A 22,852-nucleotide genomic window follows, 5' to 3' on the forward strand; every position below is an offset into this window, starting at 1 on the left:
AAGAATTAATAGCAAAATGGATGGGAAAAAACCCTTCAGTGAAGAGACCTTAAACCTCTTTCGCTGAAAGGTGCATAATTTACAAGCCCAACCTAACATTCAGTTTTATTTCCCTTTCCTAGTGACCTGTCCCATAACCTTGTAATCCACTGCGGGGGTGTTTTCTCTTTTGTCCCTTTCTTCTGGTTACACACCCATAGGTTTGCAAGCCCAAATATTTTCTGATATTTTTGGTTCAAAAATGCACTTAAATTGTTCAGAGCCTTTTAATTTAGAAAGACACTTTAAGAGACTCCTGGAATACCCTTTGGGAATTGTTAGATGATTTGAAGAGTGCCCTTAAAAGAACTGTGTTTGGATAGGAGGGGGGCTGAGGGAATCATGCAGAAAGAAGCATGAAAAACCAGAGTGAGGACATTTTGTAGATTTAGTGTTCTGATGGCACTGTGGTTTATTTTGCACATGAAGTTCAAATTTAAGTAAAGCCCACGTATATGGGCTGTAAGTTGCTTTTCTAATGTTTTATTGGGCAGTGTATTCTATATTGGCATTTTATATGCATAATCTCATTTCAATGCAGAGCTGCATACTAAATCCTGGAGCAAGCAGAGGAGAATGCTATATGGATATTACACTCAATTTCATTGGCTTCAATGAGACTTTGCACATCGCAATTTCCATTGTAATGGCTTATCTTTGGCTAGAATTGTACACATTGACATGCTCTTCCTTTGGCCAGGATCCTGAATGACGAATCCATGTCAATGGAACAGCCATAATGATTCCATTCACATTATAGCAGGTAACTGGGATCAATGGCTCTAAAAGAATTGATAAAAGACTTCCTGCTTCTCTTTTTCTTTTCTTTTTTTCTTTTTCTTTTTTTTTTTTTTTTTTTTGAGACAGAGTCTCACTCTGTCGCCCAGGCTGGAGTGCAGTGGCACGATCTCGGCTGACTGCAACCTCCGCCTCCCAGGTTCAAGCGTTTCTTCCGCCTCAGCCTCCCGGGGAGCTGGGACTACAGGCGCCCACCACCATGCTGGGCTAATTTTTGTATTTTTAGTAGAGATGGAGTTTCAACATGTTGGCCACGGTGATCTCGAACCCCTGACCTCAAGTGATCTTCCCACCTCCTCGGCCTCCCAAAGTGCTGGGATTACAGCATGAGCCACCATGCCCGGCCTTCTCTTTTTCTTAATATTATTTTTTTGCACTTTTTTTTTTCTTGAAGGAGATCACAGTTAAAATCAATCTTGGAGTATACACTAAAGTAGTGGTTCAAAACAGGAAAAGATAGGAAATTCACAATCAGGATGCTTCCAATTCATCTAGAAATCCTTCTGTTGTGTCAGGATATTATATGTAGTGCCTTCATGTGTGGTAGGATCAGATCCTGTTCAGATAAACCAGTTAGAGACTCACAGAAAGGACAAAATTTTAGAAATACTTGTAACCTCCTTAAGTCTACAAAATAAGTTATATTTCTTTCCCACTTAAGTTCTACAAAATAAGTTGTTTTTCTCCTGTTTAACAGTAATCTTAAATTACAAACACAGACTGAAATACATAAGATAATAAGAAATGTTGGCTATATTAAAGAAAGTAGATGTTTCAGAGGTAGTTTCTTTAAAGGAGATGACAGAAGTGTGTAACTAATTTCCTAATTTACTTTTAAATTTATGGTGCATAAAGATGTAAAAGGATAAAAAACACAAGAATTAAAATATTTTTATTATTTTCTTAAAGTCATGAGCAGCAAAACAATTGAACAATTTGAATGTTAACCAAGATCTTCCACTTAAAAATCTTCCTTATTTAGGAAACTGGGGAAAAAAATCCCACCTCTCTTTTTAAAATCGGATAAGAAACATTCAAGTAGTAATGATGTGCACCCTTTTAATTCTTAATCATAAATGTTTAAGTTTGTTTTAAAAGTCTTTATTATTAACAGAAAAAATAAAAATTGGCTTCCTGAAGGTCAATTTGCCACATGATGTATAACACTGGGAACAAAATTAAAAGCATCTCTTTACATTTGCATCTGGCAATGTGCTCCATGTTAGAACCATAGCCATGTGTTTATGGAGTGCAGCTCTCCTGGTCTTGAGATACATGCTGTTTTTTATAGCCTAACCAGAATAGCTCAGCACATGCAGGGCAAGAGGCTGCAAAGCCCTGGCCCCTCACCCCAGCAAGGAAGCTCAGGATCGCTGCAGGCTCCCACACTGCTTCTCTCAGCATTGGTGTAAGTCCAGATCTTACCCTCTTTCCACTTCTGGAGCAAATATTACTAAATATGGGTATTTCCCAACATAGCCTTCACCTGGGTGCAAGGGTTAGGTAGGGGGAAGGGAAGAAGAGGAAAAGCTGAGAGAGTGGGAGGAGAGAGAAAACAGAAGATATAGGGAAAAGGGGAGAAAGGTAAATAAACCTGTTCAAGGCAATTCCCACTGTATCATGCAGGTTTGACTTTGAATGGATAGGATAACTAGACATCTGAAAGCTTAACCAGCCACTGGTCTGCATATTCGGACTCAACATAGAGGAAGAAAACGAATCTCAGACATTTGCACCACTGACAATCAGGGTATTCATTTGAAGGGAGGCGGGGGGAGGAAAGAAAGAGATGAGAGAATGAATGTAAAATGTGTCTTTATTCCTGAATATCCAAGAATCTAGGCCCTTGCAGAGACTGAAACCCCTGCCTACTGACCAAGTGGTAGCCTTCAGATCTCTTATATATCTAACTTTCACAGAAAAGGGGGAGGAGGTCAGCTGCCTCCACTCAGTGCAGCCTCTCTTCCACAGGGTGTTTCCTCTCTACTGCTCATCACTTACCACAAATATTGTGTTTTTCCTGGAGCCAACTTAAACTGATCTGAAAGACGGCAAGCACTAACAATAGAAATTCCATTTCAACCTCTTGTGCCCTACATGTGCTTCTCCCAGCCTCCAGAATTCTGAGTTTGTTTGTTTGTTTGTTTGTTTTGGTGGCTTGAGGAAGAGGAGAGTAAGCTGCCACTCAGATGGTTTCTCTTTTTTTCTTTTCCCTCCCTTCCTTCCGTGCACTGGGGCTGGAGAAGGCCTTTGCAGAGCTGCCCTTTGCTAGCCTGGTGATATTTTAGGGTCTAAGTCAACTGACTCCTGAGCCTTTTCCATGCAAAAAGGGTCCAACACAAACGTGTTGATGGTAGTGATTAGATGAATAACTGCATCTTACTGGAAGGTCTCTAGACTGCCTGCTACTATCTCTCCACCTTTTTCTTTCTTGTTCCTGTTATCTACCCTGAAGGAAGATCCAGACAGCAGGAATTAAGGAATCAGGGACACTCTGGCATCCTAGGTACTTGGGTTGTTTCCCATATATTCTTTTTAGACTATATACATACACATCTGTGGGCAACAAGCTCTTCTGATTCTCTTTTGGAATCCCTCCCACCCCCCACATACACACCTCTCTGGCCTTAAACATTTCTTGCAACAAGGGGACAACCACTGCCCTTTCCTGCCCCGCCCCCGCCCCCCACACACACCCGGTTAGGCACCAGTCGCCCCGCAGCCATGGCCGCAGCCGGAAAAGAATAGAGAGCTCGCTGTGCTGCAATCCAAGCAGCTCAGCTCTGGGCGAAGGAGACATCGTGGGAGCTAAGTAGTGGCACAGGATAGGGCTGCTCCCTGACCAATAAAGCATTTATTCAGCTGAGCAAACGTTTTCGGAGCACCCAGCATGGCACTGCTAGGTGCTGCTGTTCGGTCCCAGGAAAATAAAGGGAGATGGCAGTCCGCAAGGCGAATGTGAGAGGAGACCTGTACGGAAGCCATCGACAAGAGTTTCACACCACACGTTTTGGGGTCGTGTTTTTCCAAGCAAACCCGAGTGATCTTTAGGGAAAGCCAAACACACTAGACGAAAACATCCTGTTTTGAGAGGCAGGAACGGTGGAAGCACAGCTATCTGAGAGTGCGTTAATCAGTCAGGATAGGGGCTTGGAAGCCCAGGGCTTGAATTTGGTGAATTCATGCAATTTGGAGCATTTCGACTTAGTATTGATCCCTAAACTCAATTTTGAAAACAGCCTCCATTGCAGAAGTGTGGGTTGTGTTATCCCAGTATTTGCACGCATCGATTGGGCTAAAATAAAATGCATCATACTCTGCAAAGAAAGAAGAGGCAGGGACAGTCACAAGAGGAATAGCAGAAAGTGCATAGTTAATATGGGTTGTACGCGAATCCGTGAAACAAGTGCCTTAAACCCAGGGGGATTTCACGTAATAGCTAATTTGGTGAGAGCTAGCGCGCAAGCAAGCAGAGGGCCGTCTTAGAAGGGAAGGAAGATAGCTGAATATAGGCTTTTCCGACTGGAATTAACATTTCCTTGTGATTTGCATTAGCTAATGTCTAAACCCTTACATGCAGCCCACCTAACCCAGGTTTTCTTCCACGCTTGTAGGCTCAGTAAGGAATTGTCTTCCTTCTAACTGCACTGCCAGAGCTCAGAGGCTGCGGAGAGGCGGCTGCTGCTTTTCCCCCGACCCACTGGGTCCTAAGTGCCGGGAAAGGCCGCGGGGCCGAGGCTGGGGAGGCCCTCTCCGTTTGTCCTCTCCCGGCCTGCAGGACCCCAACGAGTCCTCTCCTCAAAAGTTAATCCAGCGCCTGCCTGGAATCCGGCGCCTGCCTGGTTTTGCCCATACCCTTCCCAAGTCCCAACTGGGTGGAAAGGGAACTGGAGGAGATGGGAAAAGGAGATAGGAATATTTTATCTTAAAGAAGACATTCTTTTTCCTTGTTCAACACACAAAACCAAAACCCCTTCCTCTTATATCTCCCGTCTTCCGATTCCATTTTAGTTTCTAATGGAGACTGTGTGTGTGTGTGTGTGTGTGTGTGTGTGTGTGTGTGTGTGTGTGTGTGTGTGTGTGTAAGAGGGAGAGAGAGGGAGAAAAAGAGAAGGCGAGAGGGGGAAAAGAAACAGGGGGTGAGGGAAAGAAGAGAGAGATGGAGATCCCTTTAAACAAAAGACAAGAGGCCTGAGCTGGGGCCTGGAGCTGTCCCCGGAGCCTGCTCTGCCCCGCAGACCCTGCGGTCTCCAGGCCCGATAGGCTTTTTCAGGTTCCGCAGGCCTGGTCGAACCGGCCCGATCCCGCGTTCCAAGCGTCTGGAGAACTGGAGACAAAGCCCAAGATCCAATCCCACCGCCGCGCGGCTCGAGCCGGCGCCCCGGACCCGCGGGCCTAGGCGCGACCCCCAGCAGCCTGTGACCGAAGAGGGGAGCCCGGGACCCCTCCGCCTCTCCGCGGCCCTCTCGGGCGGGGTCCTCCCGGCCCGCCAGGTTCCCCCTGCCGCACTCAGCCAGCTGCTTTTGGGGGCCTGCGAGTTCCAAACACGTCTTCCCATTAATTAAAACCTGGAAAGCCTGGCCACTTTCTTCCCAGGCCGAGGCAGCATCTCCAGAGGTCCCCGCGGCACTCTCGGCCGGCAAAGGCTCCCGCGCGGGGCCTTGGAGGCCGAGCGGCCATTTACTGCCCTGTGATTGCGCCGAGGACCAGGTTAGCTCATAAAGCCTTTCACACTCAACAATGGGGATTTTCTCAACAATTAACAAGAAACAACATAATAAAGCCATTTACAAAGACCTTGCTATTTACTATAAATTAGGCACTCTTTAAGAGACCAGTGAGTAATTTCACACACTTTACAACTGGGGCTGCATTTTAAACACCCGGGAAAACAAGCTTGTTGCACTTTCCTGTGACCTAGCTGCGGTGCACCTCTGTTTCCCCTCTTCCCCGGTAGCAGCTTTGTTTGCATTGCTGCACTCCAACCTCCCCAACCGAGGGTGGCTTTCCAGGTCACTGTCTCACGTTTCCCGTTTCCAGGCCATCATTCCCCTTGCAGATGCACGGAGAGGTTCCCAGGGACGGGGACCACGCGCCAAACCCAGCCAGCCGGGCCTCATCCCATTCCTCCCACTGTGGGAGTTGCGCCCGGCCCTGCCTGCGCCCCCCGCGCCCTCCCCACCACCCAGGGCCTCTACTCTTGGGCCACTTCCCAGAAGGCGTTCGCGGCCACACCGGCCCAGGGGAAAGCCCCAACCCTTTGCCACTGGCGATCCACACGCGCCTTTTGGAGGCCTTGGCCAGCCCTCCGCCCAATGCGAAGAGCTGGGCCCCATTTGCCTGGGGAGCGGAGATGAGGCCTGGGCGAGAAGGTGAGAAACGGCGAGGCTGCGTGTGCGTGTGCCAGGGTGGGCGATGACTTCGGGACACACAAAAGGAGCGCCAAGTGAGGGGAGGCGTTCCAGGCCCCGAGGGCCGGCTCCCGCGCGCCCTGCGCCGCCCGCTCCCGCCTGGCCTGGCCCCAAGGCCGACTGGCCGAGAGGCTGCTCGGGAGGTGCCGCGACGCTGGCCCTGCCGCCCGCCCCGGGGGTCGACATCGTCACCCATTCAGAGGACAGCAAGATCTGGGCGGGAAAACAAAAGTCACAAAGAAATTTGTTTGCCACCATGCAAAATGGCGGCACTTAAACATCTTTCTTGTGGTGGTGGCCCTGCCCAGAGAGCCCGGAGCTGCCCTAGGTTTAGCGCCGTGCGCCCTAGAGCTCGGCGGCCTGGGGCAAGCGAGGGGGAAAGGGACCCTGAAACCCCCGCGGCCCCCAAGCCGGGCCTTAGCCCGCAGCCCATCGCGCGATCAGCCGGCCCCTGCCTTCCCTCCCAGCCCGCCAAGCCCCAAGCCCGCGCCAGCAGCCCCCGGCCACTGACCGCTGTTTACAAACACAGCCTGGGGGCGGGGTGGGCCGGCCGGAGCGCGGGCTGGCGGGGTGGGGGCGGCCGCGCGCCCCGGAGGACGCCACCAGCAGAGAGGAACGAGGAGTTGGTGCGAGAGAGCGGGCTCGGCAGCTGGAAAGGACTGAACGCCTTGTTTTTGAAACTGTCAATTCCCTCAACCCCTATTGTGAGGGCTTCATGCAAAACATCTCAGGCCTTTTAAAGTAGGAGCTTGTGAGGCCGCCACAGTTTGAAAAGAAGCGAGAGAGGAGCGGGGGCCCAGGGCATGGGCGAAGAATGATAGCTGGGCCCCCCTAAGCCCTCCCCACGTACTCTGGTTTTTTTTTTTTTTTTTTTTTTTTTTGCAAATGAGGGCCTGCCAAACAGGTAAAATGTAGCCCTCCCCCACCTCCTAGATCTGCCCTATGTCCCCATCCCCCAGGCTAGTTTGCAAAATGCCCTTTGGCCTAGGGAGCAAACCAAAACCAAAGCTAGCATCAAAAATAGTTCTTCCTTACAGGGAAGGGGAGAATCTTGGAATGATTGGGGTGACCGGGTGGACTCGCTAAGGTGGATGCCCTGTTCCTCCTTGCCAATTTCCTGAGGTTAGTTGATGGGAAGCAATTTTTTTTTTCCCTTTCCTAGTTTGGCTCTGGGAACTCCTTCTTTTTACATCCTTCCCAGCAGGAAGTTATTTTTAAGGTGAAGCAAAACTCACCACATTTTCTTTATTTTTTAGATGCTAATGCTTTATTAAAAAAAAAACTTTACCATGAAGGATTTTTGTTTTTGTTGTCTTTGAAAGAAAAAAAAATGTTTTTGAGGAATTAGTTTCTACATCTCTTCCTGCATGCAAACAAAACTGTCATTTTCATATCAGCAGAAACTCCCAATTCTTGTTGATTAGAACTTTGAGGAATTTCTAGACCACTGAAAGTCACCCAGACACAGAAAAGATAAAAATCCAACACCAGCCCCATGTAGTTTGTGTTATTGTTATTTAGTGGTGGCTCCTTGTTGATTTTCAAATAAACAACCATTATTGAGATTACTCCACTGTAATCAAGTAAGCCAGTAGAAAAGAACACCCACTTTAAAAAGTAAATAGTTGAAAAAGAGCAAGCTGCATTTTCTATAAAGGCGGATAACCTGACTGTGGAAGACAGAGTACACACACCTCTTAAAAAAATATTTAAATTTTCATTTCACAGTCTTATCAGGAAATTACTTTTATAGGAGACCAAAAATAAGTTTGTTAACCCAAAAAGTTAGAAAAAGAGTCTTCTCCTGCTTTTTTCCTCATGTCTCTAAATGTTGGTCTTTAGACACAGGAATCAGTCACCCTGGAGTCATATAGTGCTTGTTTTTTTGTTTGTTTTTAATTCTATGCCGTGAAAACATCTAAATGTAAAAATGTAATCTATCAATGGAGGTAACTTGTTTTTTTCTCAATAAGGCTTAACTTTCTGAACAAATGGGACATTTATAGCAGCTTAGAGAAGTCTAGATATTGTCATTAATCATAAAACAACCAAAATAATATAAACAGTACTGAGAATAATTCCCACATCAGAATGGGGAAACAGCTAAGGGGCTAGCAGGAATTGAAAGAATACCTTGTATTTGCAAGTTACTGCGTACTATTTAGTACACTTTCCTTACAGAAGCCCTAACTCAGGTTTTGCTGTGGTTGGCTGGCTTATGGTAGTACTGTGGGGTGAAATTTGTGTTGACTATTTAATTTCTTTCCTTTTGATGGAATCACTCTGGAAAGCCTCGGCCTCCATGCTGTTCATTCTCCAGCTCCTATAAACTGAAACTATTGATTCTCTGAGGGTTTGAGACTAATTGTCAAAGCTGGAGGCCAATATTTTATGTCAGAAATTCCATAGGGTATATTTGTTTTAAATTGTGCTTATTCCATCTTACAGTCCTTCCACACCCAAGATCTGTAGACTTCAAATTTATTCTCACTTTATAATTTAGGAACAATGAGTCCTTAGCCAACAAGAGCAGTACTAGTCTGCGTGTAGTAGTCACCGTACTTTGAACTTTCTTAACTTAGAAGTAATTAAAGAGTAGAAATTACACACTTCCAATGTGTGTGTCACACTTTTTACAGATTGATTTTTCAGGACAACTTACTGCACCTAAATTCTGTATTGCCTTCCAAAGAGGAAAGAACTCAGACTATGAAGCCAATTGTTTAGCTTTCTGGGGCTTTAACTATAACATGGACTGGTCTTTGGAATTATATACAAACAACAATTCAAGGATACCATCCCCAAATTTTTACTTTGACCATATCTACCATTCCAATAAAAAAGAATCCAGTGAACCTACACCTGGCATGGCAACATTCAAGAAGGAAAGGAAGGAAGGCAGTTGAAAGCATCTGTTTACTCCATCCAAATGTATTTGGATGCAGGTATTCTCAGTCTCGGTCCTTTACAATAAGAGGAAAACCACAGAGCATATTCAGCAATTAGGGGCTGAGGCCATCCAGATCTATCTGAAACATTTATAGACAAAAGGAAAATTTCAAAGGGAATAGGAACTAAAAGGTTAAGGAAAAACAAAAACAATAGACTGAATTTCCATGAGAAATAGTGACTTAAATTCACACAGTAAACATTTCATTGGTGTTTTGTTTTGTTTTGAGATTTATGATCTATAGATGCAACTTCTTAGATTCAAGATAGGAAGGATCTGAGATACATAATTTGTCAGACTAAAGGAGGTGGGCCAGAAATTATTAGATTCAACTTTCATTAAAACAGTCACTGATCTCTGCTTACTTTCTTAAGCCTGAAACTTTTCCTACTTGATTTGTAACAAGTTTGTAAAGTTTTGTTGTTACTTGGAAATAAATCCACCAGTGTTCTGCACAGAACCTGACTGGCCTGGTCACATAGTATTACAACAAAACACTACACCCAATAAATGCATTTCTTTCAGGCAAAAACATTACAAGTGAAAATGTCAACAAAACCATTCAATCCTGTTAACCGTTCTTCAATCTGGAATAAGTAGAAATGTATGGAACAAGGAATTTTAAACAGTGTTTTTAATTGAAAATAAAGCTAAAGCATGCTTTTCAACAGTGCAAATTTCCATAATTTTGATTTACTGCTTCCATCATCACAACACAGTACACCAGCATGGCCCTTACCCAGGGCTAGACCCTAGCATTTGCATGTTGAACTACTTTGATTTTAAGTGCAAATATAGATAGTCACCTCTGATTGTCACTTGCAGTAGAAACTCTCCTGCTCTATACACAGGATGGTCTGAAAACAGAAGTTTTAGAGAGATGCAGAAAAAGTATAAGGTATTAAAATCCAAGTGCCTGAGTTCTGGTACCAAAAAGCCCTGAAAAAACTGTTATTTTTCATTTGGGGTATCGCAACTCTGACCCCTCATTTTCTTTTTCGTGGTTGTATTTACTGATTTGTCACTATCAAGAGTTTGACCATGAAATATTCTGCTATTATGAGAAATATTTCAGCCCGGGCATGGTGGATCACACCTTTAATCCCAGCACTTTGGGAGGCCGAGACAGGCGGATCACCTGAGGTCAGGAGTTCGGGACCAGCCTGGTCAACATGGTGAAACCCCGTCTCTACTAAAAATACAAAAATTAGCCGGACATGGTGGCACGCGCCCGTAATCCTAGCTACTCAGGAGGCTGAGGCAGCAGAATCGTTTGAACCCAGGAGGTGGAGGTTGCAGTGAGCCAAGATTGTGCCACTGCACTCCAGCCTGGGCGACATAGCGAGACTCTCTCCAAAAAAAAAAAAAAAAAAAAAAGAAAAAAGAAATATTTCAATTGTTTTGGGAGTTTGAAGGTCATGTTCAGACCACAAGATAAGCAGGACAATAGTAAGAGTCACCTTATTTAAAACCTTTGGGTGAGAACACAAAACAGACTTTTCCAATTGCAAAGGAGTGGCTTTAAAAGTAAAATCACACCCTTTACAAAAAAAATACAATCCCACATTTATTTTACTCAGTATGTATGAGGCAGCTTTTACTAGTATTTAATCAGGACTCACACCCCAATCTTTCCACTAAAAAAAAAAAAAAAAAGAAAAAAGTTAAGTGCAACTACTCTTGGAGAGGGAATAAGGGGAGTCAAAAGAAAAAGATACCCCACAAACAAGAGCTCCAGAAAATAACATTTTGGGCTCAAAGGAACTTCTTGCTACCTCACCTCACCTCACTGTGTAACCATGTAACCTAACAAACTTTCACTGAATTAACAGTTACACTTTCAGGTCTGAAATCTAGTGCATAAACTTAATGGCTCATTGTAATATTTATTATTCAACCTTTTGACATTTATTTGTAGCAGTTGAATTGAGGTACCGGGTGCATTATTAGCATTGAAACAGTAAAGTGTTCCAGCTCTACCGTAATAACTGAGTTTTACTTGAGTCTTTAGCCTGAAGTAGTCTGTGGAATGTAAACCAACCCTTCTCCCACCCCGCCCCCACCCTACTCCAGAAAAAAAAAAAAAAAAAAAAAACCCGCAACGGAAAAAAAGTAATCCGATTTCTGTCTTCAAAATGCGATAAACCAGGACTCCAAAGGGGGTGTAACACATTAATGGACTTGTACAAACCATCCTGTGCAGTTTACAACAAAAGGAAGGTAATATGGTTCAAGAAAATATCTTCCAAAACATTTTTATGAATTAAATTTCCTGAATTTGTGACTAGGTGGAAGAGGTATTGCAGAACCGCCCAGCTGCCATTTCCATATAGGATGGGCCTTGTGAGGAGTCTGAGAATCCTTAGTGGTGTTTAAGGAATACGCCGGCCACAAATCCCCATCTCTCCCAATAATGAGTGATGGTGGACAAGGAAAATTTGCCATGAAATTAAATGGCCTTTTCACTGCTGATGCTACATTGCTGGCTACCTTTTTGCGTCTGTTTATAACTGTAAAATCATCCAGTGTTCCTTCATGTGTCTCAGTTTTACCTGTAGGACGAGGGCTTCTAGCTGATTTCAAATTTGGTTTGACTGGAGGTGTCTGAAGGACAGGTCGCTTTCCCAGTACTAGTGTCCGGTAATTTTTTCTTACCCTGGCACCAAATTTATATTCCCCATCCTCAGGTTTTGGAGAACCTAAAGTGCATGAAAGGCCCTGACTTTGAGCCAGTGGATTTAAGGAAGGAGTTTCTTTTTCAGGGCACGCAAAACCTTCCTTGGCTGTGGTTAACAAGGCGTCCTCCTCTTTACTCTCAGTCACACTGTAAAACTCACCCTTTGTATCATTGCACTCGCACTTTAGCTTATTTGTAAAAAGGTGAGGTTCATATTCTTCATTAGCACTACTGTCTTCTACTTTGATTTTAATATTGTGCAGAAATGGCAATGTCTTTTCGCCTGTGTCAGTGCAGGGATTCTCGGCTTTAGTTGCTGCTGCTCCTGCAGCGTTCACTTCAGGATCAGTCTGCGAAGAGGGCAAATCCGTAGCAAATTCAGGACAATGAAGGATTTTGGAATATTTTTCTGAATTTGCTTCTGCTCCTGAAGAATCATTATTTAAGAACCTAGCAGCTATTGTGTTGTTATCTGCACAGTGTATAGTAGGAGTTGCTTGTAGGCATTTCCTAGCCTCTCGGAGTATTCTTTGTTGTGGAAATGCATTGTTTGTCTTTGGGCTAGGTGAAGAGGCCCCCTCTGCCAGGCAGTTAATTGTCAGGTCAGTTCTCTTTACAGCATTGGAAATTTCAGAGTGTGGGAATGTAATCTCAGATACCCTATCGTTCCTTATCTCAGCGAAACAACTCCCCAGGCTGGCCGGGCAATACACCGGAGATGCTTTGGGGGCCCAGCTCTGCAGATTCCACTCCTCCGGCGACTCCGCTTTGACACTACTCTTGAGGTCGGGAAGTCTGCCGGCATCCTCGAAAGCAGCGGGTTTGGTTGCAGCGGCGGCGGAGGCCAGATGGTACAAGAAGTTGGCCTGCGCCTGCACGCTGGGAGGCTTGCAGAAGCTGGTGCGCCTGAATCGGATGCTCTGCACTGACACTTGGCTGGAGCCGGAGCTGGAGTCCGACTCGGTGGACGAGTCCTCCTCCTCCGAGCTGACTTCACTGGAATCCGAGGCCCCGCTGCCCCCCTCCTCCTCCTCCTCTTCTTCCTCCTCCTCTCCCTCCTCCTCCTCTTCCTCTGAGGACACAGAATTGCTGGAGCTGGACAAACTGGAGCCAAAATCCGAGTCGTTGGCCGCGTGGTCCGAGTAGGAGCTGGACTCGGAGTCGCTGCTGCAACTCTCGGGAAAGCTGCCCAGATGGGGCTGCGGCCGGTGGTGGTGAGGGGGGTGGTGACTCTGCTGCGGCGGCTGGGCCCGGTGGTGGTGGTGGTGGTGGTGATGGTGGTGGTGGTGGTGGTGGTGGTGCGGAGGCGGGCAGAAGCCGTTGACCAGATGAAACCTCTCCAGGCAAGTGGCCCCGGCGGCGGCCGCCGCCGCTGCAGCCGCCGCCGCCGCCGCCGCCGCCGCCTTGGCTTTGTAAGACCTGGGCAGCAGCAGCAGGCGCCGCGCGCCGGCGTGAGGCGCGAGCAGGCAGTCCTTGGCGCCGCCGCGCTTGCGCTTGCAGCGGTAGCTCAGGCTCCCCGGGCCTCCGGCGCCCGCCGCTGCCTTGGGCTGGGGCCCGGCCGCCGATGCCTGGTAATAGGCGGCGGCGGCGGCAGCGGCAGCGGCGGCGGCGGCGGCGGCGGCGGCGGCGGCTGCTGCCGGGTGTTTGCTGCACAGCAGGCTCCGAAAATAAGCAGGGTCCGAGTGGAAGGCGACGTAGTTTCCCTGGAGCGGGGCAGTTTCATAGTTTAGAGGGGGTTTGCACGGCGAGCGCACGATCTCCGGGTAGTGCGAGCCGGGGTATTTGCTAAAAATCTGAGGTAGATGGGCGGCGGGGCGCGCGGCGGCGGCGCCCGGGCGCGGGGACTGCGCGCTGATTGGCAGGGGCCGCGCGGCTCCGCTCAGGCCCCGCCAAAGTTGGTGCTTGTCCTTCCAAAATCCCTGGCGGGGGCTGGCGGCAGCGGCGCGCTCTGGCGGCGGCGCCTTTGTGGCCAGGGCCCGGCCGACCCGCCTGCGCTTGGTCTTGAGGACGCGCTCGGTTTTGCAGGAGGTGTAGAGCGCTTCCACGTCTTCCCGGGAGATGAGCGTGCATTTGGCGGCGTGGAAGGCGATGCTGTTGATTGCCTTGAGTTTCCGCAACTCCTCCAGATCGCAGTGGTGCTTCTTCACTTTCAGATGATCCATGCGCTTGTGCACGGTCGTCCTCGGGATGTTTTTCAGCAGATCTGTGAAGACTTGGGAGAGGGCAAACATTTGCTTCCCTTTAATGATGAGGTAGCCGAGCCTCACGCCATCCACCTCTTCAAAACCTGACTTCAGGTCTCCCATCTCGGGCACTAAATGATCCCCACCATTTGCAGTAAATATATACGTGACGCATACATACACATGTATGTATGTTAATCCTCCGCCAGATGCTGCGTGTGTCTCAAGGCATCCTGCTAATAAAATAACAAAGACTGTTATTCCCGGCGAAGGAAGTGCCAAACTCTAGGCGAAATTATTGGGGGGGAAAACCCCATGAAATTACACTGACTTGATTCTTGCTTTTTTGTTGTTGTTTTCGTTTTTTTAAAAAAGAGGGAGAAAACCATCCGGTTTCTGATCTGCCAGTGTGTTGGTCTGAGTCCCCGATGCAGATCAGTACCTGGGCCCCTCTATTCCTTCCTTCTCCATTGGAGCACTATGATAATGGAATGTGAAGGGAGAAAGAGAAAAGAAATGCAGCTGCTATTCCCGCCGCTGCTTTAGCTACAAATAAAATGACAGAGTGAAGTGAGCTCGTCCGGAGACACCTTCATCAATTAATTCCCCTAAAGCCAGCGCTGATTGGACACTCCTGACAGGTGATGCAATAAAAATTGATATTCCACCCCTTCCCCCCAAAATCTCCCACTAATTAGCATACCCTTATACTGCCACCTCCCCTCCCAAAGTAAATAATACAGTCGGTATATAAATCTTTCCATTAAACTATCGGAGCTCAGAAACAGCCTGACTCACAGACTTCATCAGAAGCAGTGTGTGTATGCTTAAGGAAGAAAAAAAAAAAAAACCGCACCGTATATTCGCCTTTAAAGAAATACTGCCTATTTTTTCGTTTATTTGCATTTTACCGATACAGCTATTATCATTTCAAAGAAAAGCATTTAAAAAACATTATCAACCCGAAAGAGAGATACCCCACCCCCTTTTCCTTTTGGAAAATGGAGCTTAAGGGAAAATGTGCAGAATAGCCTGGTATTTCCCTTACAGGAGTGGGGAAGGAGACCGGAGGGGAGCTCCAAAGTTAAACCCGCCCCGTGAACCACCCCAGTGCGGACTTACGTTTGGAATTTCTGTCGATTTTCCTTTTTTTTTTTTTTTTTTCCTGAAATGCCTTTTTACAACCAGAAACAAAGTTATTTGACCAAGGAAGCAGTTCAAGGCTCCAGCTCCGAAACACTGTAACAATTCAACTGGATTTCGGTTCTCTGCTGGGGGGTGGGGTGGGGAGGAGGTAGTTTCACGTCAGACCCATAACAAAGCATAGATAAGCCAGAAATGTGTACACTTTTCCACAATTAACCGTACTGGATTGGAGGCGGGATCGTCCAAGAGTCCCCAGCAAAGCCTTTGCCAGGGTCCTGTTCACCACAGGTCAGAATTCCAGGGAGCAGATTGCTTCCTTCTGCAGCAAAGAAAAGAAAATGTCAAACGCCCAAGGTGCTTCCAGAGGTTTTACGTAATAACAATGAAAAGAAAGTGCTGATGTAGGATGCAGACTGTTTCAGTGGTTTGTGATGCTTTTGGTTGGTAGTTTAGGTAAATCTTCCACAACTCCCAGTTTTTCCATCAAAGTCAAGCATCTGCTTTAACAAAATCACTTTGGATGAAAATCAATGTGGTTTAACCTCTTCTTAGTCAAATTAAGGCATATTTTGGTGTCGTTTTCAAGGATATCCAAAATATTGCCAAATGAGAGCAAGGGTCCTCCCAGTCGCATTACCACGATCCCAAGGCGGCTCCTTGGCTGCTTTGCAAAATTCGGCAAAATCTTCTTAACTGTTCGGTGTTTGCAACTACAACATAAATGCAACCCAGGCATTTATGTGTTTCCTTGTTCCTCCAAAAACAGACACATCCGCGTGATTAAAAGAATAAACGGATATTTCTGAGCCTGCAAGAAAAAAATTATACAATAATTTCTTTTTTCACATTCAAAAGTTCCAGCTTCCCCTGCTCTGGTCTGGATGGCACGAGCAGGTATGGCTCAAAAAAGAAAACAGAAAGATAAAAACAGAGGAATCAGACATACAAAAAGGTAGTTTGCCTGACAAGATGAAATCTCGGCCATAATTCCCCACCCCCACCCTCATCTCCTTTGTAATTTCCCAGGAATTTTGAAAAGAATTGGGAATTTCAAGAAGTGCATCCGGAAATTAAGGAAGTCTATTTAAGAGAGTCTGTAACTCAGGAGGTTGGGATTTGAAAAGTCAGCCCCTGAACTACTGTTGCACTCAGCACAGATGTAATCGCCGCTCTTCAACTTAATCAATGTGTGTACAAACCGCGATGTCTAGTTCTTGCCTTTGAAATCTAAGGCTAGCATTTCCATCCAAGAAATCAGAGCTACAGCAAATTACATTTTTGTCCCTTGAATGAAAGAAGGATCATTGAATGGATCTCGTGATATTTCAGGCTTTAAACGTAACCGAGAGGCAGCAATGAACAATGCCTCGTCACAGCTAATACCATCCACCGAGTTGGCTTTCTTTTGCATCTGGATCTATTACACCGCGTTTTTCTCTTTCACTTTCACAGGAGACAAAATGCACAAGGTTTATGCAGAAAGCAAAGTTTCCAGGAAAAGCAGATGCTGGTGTTTGTTTTTAAAAGTAGAATGACCAGAGTCTTTTTATTGCCAGCAACAATAATGTCGTTTTAAAATTCCTTCTGATGCACTTATATAGTACTGCCAGCCCTCACCCTCCCACCCCCACCCCCGCCCATTCCCCTCCCCCAGCTTTAAGATTTAGACCAAAGAGTCAGCCAAGAAATAGTAAACTCAGAAAAAGCCTTTGAGAAGACAGTACAAAAGGTTGGCTAGAGCATCCTTTTTTTTTTTTTTTTTCCCAGGTAGTTTTAGTTGTTCTCTATTCCTGTTTATATTTCCTCTCTCTCTCTCTCTTCTAGTCCTCCTACACATAGCAACATGATTTAGTAGCCATTTCAAAACTACCTTCTTTTCCTCTCTCTTCCTCTCTTTCCACCTTTAAAATATTGGCAATATAGGTGGTTTTGAAAAGTAGTAGCATATTAAGTTTTTTTTTTTTTTTTTTAACTAAGGGCATAATCTGTTGGGTGAAATAGAGAAAAATAAAGGCTAGGGAATTTGAGAAATGTGTCTATATAGACTTTGTGCAAGTATCTCTATATGTACACTCAGACACCTTTACACTTATACATTTTTAATACTACCATTACACATCTTTCTTCGTGTCTAATACATTCTTTTGTTCCTTTAACTTCCCCATCCTTGTGTGTATGTGTGTGTTAGGCTCCAGCACTCTTGCTTGAATGAGTGCATGCACACACACACACACACACACACACACACACACACACACAAACACAGAATGTGACAGACAGCTTTCTTGGGCCATCAGCACACGTTGCATATCCGGGGTCTTCTCCAGGCACATTGGGGGTCGATCCCGATAAAAAGATCTAGCAGAGGCCCCTGAGCGCTCACACATGAAAGGCAGGGGACTTTAAGATGGATTTGCATGCACACCGGGGATTTCGATCAATAGCTACCAACATTTATGGCTTAGATTATTAATGTGAAAGCTGGCCAAAAGAATGGGGATGAAAAATTAAAGGTGTCTGTTATCAATTATGTTTAAAGTTATGCAATAATTTACTTACTTTGCCTGATGTGCAGATCCAGATGTATAAAGTACTATTCTTCAAAAGCCAGGGGGTTTCTTTGATAAATTTGTTGACCATGTCAGCTGACTCTACAATCAAAGATGAACCCAATTCAGATAATGGACTGTATTCAAATTCTTTTTTAAGAAAAGATATATCAACTTTTATGTTTCTCAGATGCATGTACATATGTAGACAGATATGTCCAAATTAACATTTATATATATATCTTTCTCTGTGGGTCCAGGAAATTATTGTGAATTTAGGCGCATGTATGATATGCATTGAGTTTAATTAAATGTGATTACTTACTCAGTGAGGAATGCCTAATCTACACACTATTGTAAAAAGTGCTTTAGCTTTGAAAACAAAGCTGCTTGCAAAAGGAAAATCCTCTTTAGCAAATACAGATTGAAATATATTCCTAATGTCCACTTACTTCTGCATTTATTGTAAAAAATCAGCACTTTCAGTTTTTAAAGTGAAGGGCCATGAAAATATGAACATATTTGTCTTTACTTATCCCATATGATTGTGCTAGATTTACCTTTAGATGCTCTATTTTGATTTATTTTCACTGTATTTTATGTTTAAATACCATTGCAATTCAGTCTGACCTCTTTCCTCTGGAGCGAAGTAATGCACACGGCATTTACAGTCTTTTAAATGGTTAGCTGGGAAATGCAATAGCAATTTGCAGGAGTAGTTTACTAATGGGGAAAGTTCTTTTGAAAACCTGAAGGAAAACCTAAGAGTACTTTTGCATTTCTACACTACAACTGTCATATAATTAAAGTATTGAAGAGCATTAAAATAATCCTTTTCCTTCCAAGCTTTCACCCATACATACATAATTTAAATGAGGATCACAGCCGCCCCCCCCGCCCCAACTCTTCACCATATACATTTGTTTTAGTGATTGCTGGGCACATTTTGTTCAAAGTGAATTCAGACAGAAAAGAGTAAGGAACATCACAAAGGCCTCAACAATGTAAGTATGCTGGTTAAAAGAATAAAAGCCCCTTGTGCTATTAACTAAAAGTAACTATAATATTCACAAGATAAAAGTTTAAAATAATAATAAAGTCTCATATGGCTGAATTAGTTGAGGATATAAGACAATAAAATCTCAACAGTTCTTTGGCTAAATTTATCTAATATCACATCTTCTCTGCTTTTTGGGATGGGAAAATGGGAATGGAGGAGTAGAAAATGGCTAAATTGAGAAACAAATGATAACTTAGTATATTTCCCTTAATTTTTTTTCTTTTTGGTTCATTTAAACAAATCAGGGTAAGTCTCCAAAAGGGCCCATCCCTCTGTTCTTAGGCATTTAAAAACCCTGTCTTTAACAGAAGTTTGGGACACAGGGTATATGCCATGTTGTCTACTGACCCATAATCAAAATGCAGTGACCTTCTACCCTTTTTTTGCCCCCTGACCCATCTTGAATTCAATGCAGCCTTTATAAATTTGCAAATCCTTGGAGGTAAAGGGGTTTTTGTGAGGCTTTGTTCTGAAAAAGCCCTAAGAGTGTGCTTTCTAAATTAGACAAAGGTAAAGCAACAAATTCTAGTGGATGAGATTTTACACAGGTGAGCAATAGGCACCTCCAGATAACATATATTGCAAGCTAAAAACCAGTTATAAACATAGGAGACAAGGAGGTTATGGATTGCATCAAATTAGAGTGAGGTACAAATCACTTTCATGATGTAAGAAACGGCTAGGCCACAATCTTCCTGCTCGTCTCATCTCAAGGGCTGTGGGGGACCCTAGTGACCAAGGAAGGAATGGGGAGGGAGGGGGGAAGGGGGCAGGGAGGAAAAGAAAGAAAGGAGTGAGACTTGATCTGAATCTGTGGGCACATTCCCTTATCCTTCCTGCTATCAGGCAGTTTAAAGGACACCATAATTATGATAGTGATAAAACAATGCCTGCTTATGTGTGCTGAATAAATAAAGAATGTTTATAGCTCAAGAATCTTTTAATTCCAATTAAATGCTATCAAAGAAAAGCCATTTTTCCTACTGCAACCGCCTTTCCCCCCAATTATCTTGTTTTGTTGTAATATTTTCCTAGGAGACACATGGGCCTTTCACAATTGATCCTGAATGCAAAAGAAAAAAAATCAGAGAAAGTAGAGTTTGACCTTCAGATATTAAATGATACACAAATATCCAGAACCACAATTTGTTAGGGTTGCCCAAGTTTTTGTTTATTTTACGCAAGGGCCAAACATGTAGAGACTGAAGTGGTGACACCAAGTGTTGAGGCCTACCTATGGGCTGCTCAGCCATACTGAAATCCTGAGCCACCACGAGGGGAGACAGGAGAGACAAGACATGAGGAGCCTGATGGTCTCTGCAAAGGGAATCCTCTTCTGGTTCTGTTCTCCTGGCTTCAGCCCAAATCCTTCTAGGAGCACTGGAGCCAATCACTGTCTTTCACTGCTGCAGCTACTGGGAACCTACAAAAAAGTGGGAGATAAAAAAAAAAAAAAAAAGAAAAAATCACAAGTTCGAATTTATGGATATACAAGTATCATTTCATATTCATGACATCAGCAAATCACATCATAATCAGATTTGAGCAAGGTTTGGGCACTAAGACCCAAAAGGCTGGACACTCAACGCTGACAGTATCACATATTAACCAGAAAATTTGCTTTTTTATTATGGAATCATAGGGTGAAAATTAAGTCTTTTAACTTTGAAAAGCTTACTTTTCACTTCTGAGGCCAATTTTTACACTAATAAATTTCAAGTAAACGTCTCTTTTAAAGTTGTTCCACAACATTTTAATTCAAAATTCTACTTCCTTTCTCAGTTGGGGTAGTGTTTTGTTTGTGTTTTAAAAAAACACATGGCACAACAAACGTTATGGAAAACGCACTCATTCCGTTAAATGCCGATACAAACCTGCCTTTTACTCCATCTGTCTAAGCAGCGCATTGCTAAGTATAAACTTAAAAAAAATTTTTTTTCTCAAAGACATGTCTATTATTTCTTTGCAAATACTATTTGGTGATGTGGTGCAAAAATACAATGGTAAAAAATTTCGGGGTATTTGTAAGTTTTCTGGAGAGTTGCAGGCCCCTTTCCTTTTGAAAGTTTAGAGCTCCAATACCCTCAATTCTACTGGCAGAATTAGGATGGACTTAGAGGGTCCTAAACGTGACCGATTCACTAAGGCGGGGGGGGGGGGGCTACAGCTTGCAGCAACGTGCTCGGCAACTTAATCCTACGCTAAAAGAGGGCAGAGAGCGAAAAAGAATGGAATACAAACTCTCCCGACATCCGTAGTTACTTTCAAGGTGGATTGTGTATTTTAAGGCTGATGGGAACGTCTGGTTTGTGGAGCAAAAGGAAGAGAAGGTAAGTGTTTGTCCTTGTATCCACCAGTTCGTAGAGAAACAATGAAAGAACAAAGGGAACCACTTCCCCATCTGAACATTTTCTGTATCTCCCTCCGTTTCAAGCCAAAAAGCTTGGGAAGGGATTCGCTTTACTCTACCTTAAGTAGTGGTTGCTGGCTTGTTGAACTAAGAATGAGAAAAAAAGTTGAGAGGCAGATATAGACTAAATAATAATAAAAAAGGCTTGCTGTGGCGGATCTCCACCGCGCCAGTCTCAGCAACTTGCAGCAGAAGTTGCTCAATGCACGGAGGCAAAGCCCAAGGAATACCCTTTGCACACCAGATTTCGAACTCAGTCATTTAAATAGCCTTTCTTGCTGTTTGAAGGGGTTTCTGCGCACAAAATGTGTAGGTAGTACTATGGGAGAGATGTACTATTTAGGTCGAGAAATGATCTCATGGCTATCTGGAAAAGAATTTTTAAAAAGGAAAGGGGATTCAAGTATCACGTTACTGTTTGCTAATAGAAGAAACGGCAGCACTGGCTGGGAAAGGAGAGGGATTCGTATTGAAATGCATTTGCTTTGGGGTACGCTGGTTATCCGCAAGTCTGGCTTTGTGGGTCTGCGTGGCTGAATAAGTGACCGAGCGCCTTCGGCATTATATAAATGGATCGATGTGTGGGGGAGTCCCCAAAGCCGTCGAGCACGTGAAACGCGATTTTTTACTGCCCTCCAAGCGGCGACCAAGCCCCGCTCCACCCCACCCCACCTCAAAATCCGTATATTACCTGCCCTGTTACAGTGACACATGTTTATGTTTATAGTCCTGGTTTGTAGTAGTGTCAAGAGCCGCAGCAAGAGGAGGGGGAGGAGAGAGGAGAGGGAGGAGTAAATTCAACCACCCCCACTTGTTGTTAAAGCAAATTTACTGCGTTATTGCAAGCTCAGGACGGGGGGCTGGGATGAGAGTTGAGAGGAAGGGTTGAGTTGGGAAGTGTGTTGGCGGTGGAAGCGGGGGGTGGGGTTAGGAGATCCGCAATGGAGCTCCTCTCCCCAGCAGCCCAGGAAAAGCAGCTCGGTCAATAGGGGAGCATGCTGGCGCGGTCGAAAACAAAAAGGTTCCTCCTGCTGGCTGCGTTCACGTGGGGGGCTCTGCACGCGGGGCTCCAGGGCCGTGACCTCTGACCCCGGCTCCTCTCCGCGCTCTCCCGGTGCCGCGCGGCCACTTTTTACCCAGGATCCCTCGCGCGGGCCGCGCTCGTGCCGAGCTGGAGTCCTTCCTAATCCTCCATTCCCGGCTCTCGCTCCCCGCCCCCGCCGCCAGCCCCGGGGGAGGATTCTCCGGCGGGGAACCCCCGCCCCACCCCCACCCCGACTGCCCCGGCGGAGTCGGCCGCAGCAAGTCCGCGCGGGGCTGGGAGGGCCGGGCCGGGCCGGGCCTCCCCTACCGCGCCGGGCCTGCGAGGGAGGGGAGGGACGGGGAGCCGAGGGGAGGGGGCGCCGGCCTCCCGGCTCAGCTGCCCCACCGAGGCCTAGACCTGTTGCCTGCGATTGGCCCGCCTCATCCCGCGCCCTCTCTTTGCCCGCAGCGGCCCCAGCCCTTCCGCGGCGTCGCGGGGAGGAAATGGGGATGGCTGTCCTCCTCTCCGCCTCCCTCTAACTTTCCTTTTTTTATTTGGGTGTGTAGTGAGGGGGGTGGCTGAGAAAGCCCAGGCAACTCCACCGC

General features: G+C 45.5%; 2 protein-coding genes across 7 annotated transcripts in view; one reads left to right on the top strand and one right to left on the bottom strand.

The window, feature by feature from the left end:
* Positions 1-1,183: 1,183 nt before the first annotated feature.
* Positions 1,184-22,278, bottom strand: SKIDA1 (SKI/DACH domain containing 1). 5 transcript variants are annotated; one of them, XM_054522046.2, is made up of 5 exons: positions 21,915-22,278; positions 20,048-20,236; positions 17,764-17,855; positions 15,181-16,012; positions 1,184-14,294 (listed from the first exon to the last, which is right to left on the bottom strand). In XM_054522046.2, exon 5 carries the CDS (start codon positions 14,179-14,181, stop codon positions 11,455-11,457), a length of 2,727 nt encoding a protein of 908 aa, XP_054378021.1. In that variant the 5' UTR covers positions 14,182-14,294; positions 15,181-16,012; positions 17,764-17,855; positions 20,048-20,236; positions 21,915-22,278; the 3' UTR covers positions 1,184-11,454. The 5 variants fall into 5 exon arrangements, with proteins under 5 accessions (XP_054378021.1, XP_054378023.1, XP_054378022.1 ...); XM_054522048.2 differs by lacking the exon at positions 21,915-22,278 and adding an exon at positions 20,688-20,865 and having other exon boundaries at positions 1,184-14,291; XM_054522047.2 differs by lacking the exon at positions 21,915-22,278 and adding an exon at positions 20,688-20,865.
* MLLT10 (MLLT10 histone lysine methyltransferase DOT1L cofactor) overlaps positions 20,970-22,852 on the top strand; it is a 226,161-nt gene continuing 224,278 nt past the window's right edge. The window contains exon 1 of one of the 2 annotated variants that reach the window (XM_054522034.2): positions 20,970-21,143. The gene's annotated coding sequence lies outside the window, so the exon portion shown is untranslated. The remainder of the gene's footprint in view (positions 21,144-22,852) is intronic. The other variant, XM_054522041.2, reaches the window with a different exon arrangement.

This window comes from Pongo abelii, chromosome 8, assembly GCF_028885655.2.
Source record: "Pongo abelii isolate AG06213 chromosome 8, NHGRI_mPonAbe1-v2.0_pri, whole genome shotgun sequence".
In the NCBI taxonomy this organism is placed as follows: domain Eukaryota; kingdom Metazoa; phylum Chordata; class Mammalia; order Primates; family Hominidae; genus Pongo; species Pongo abelii.

Excerpts from the sequence above, each read along its gene's own strand:
- SKIDA1 (XM_054522044.2), bottom strand. The coding sequence starts at position 14,447 with ATGGTTTTCTCCCTCTTTTTTAAAAAAACGAAAACAACAACAAAAAAG. Across the intron at positions 14,295-14,389 it reads AACAAAAAAGCAAGAATCAA|CAGGATGCCTTGAGACACAC; the intron begins GTCAGTGTAATT and ends TTATTTTATTAG.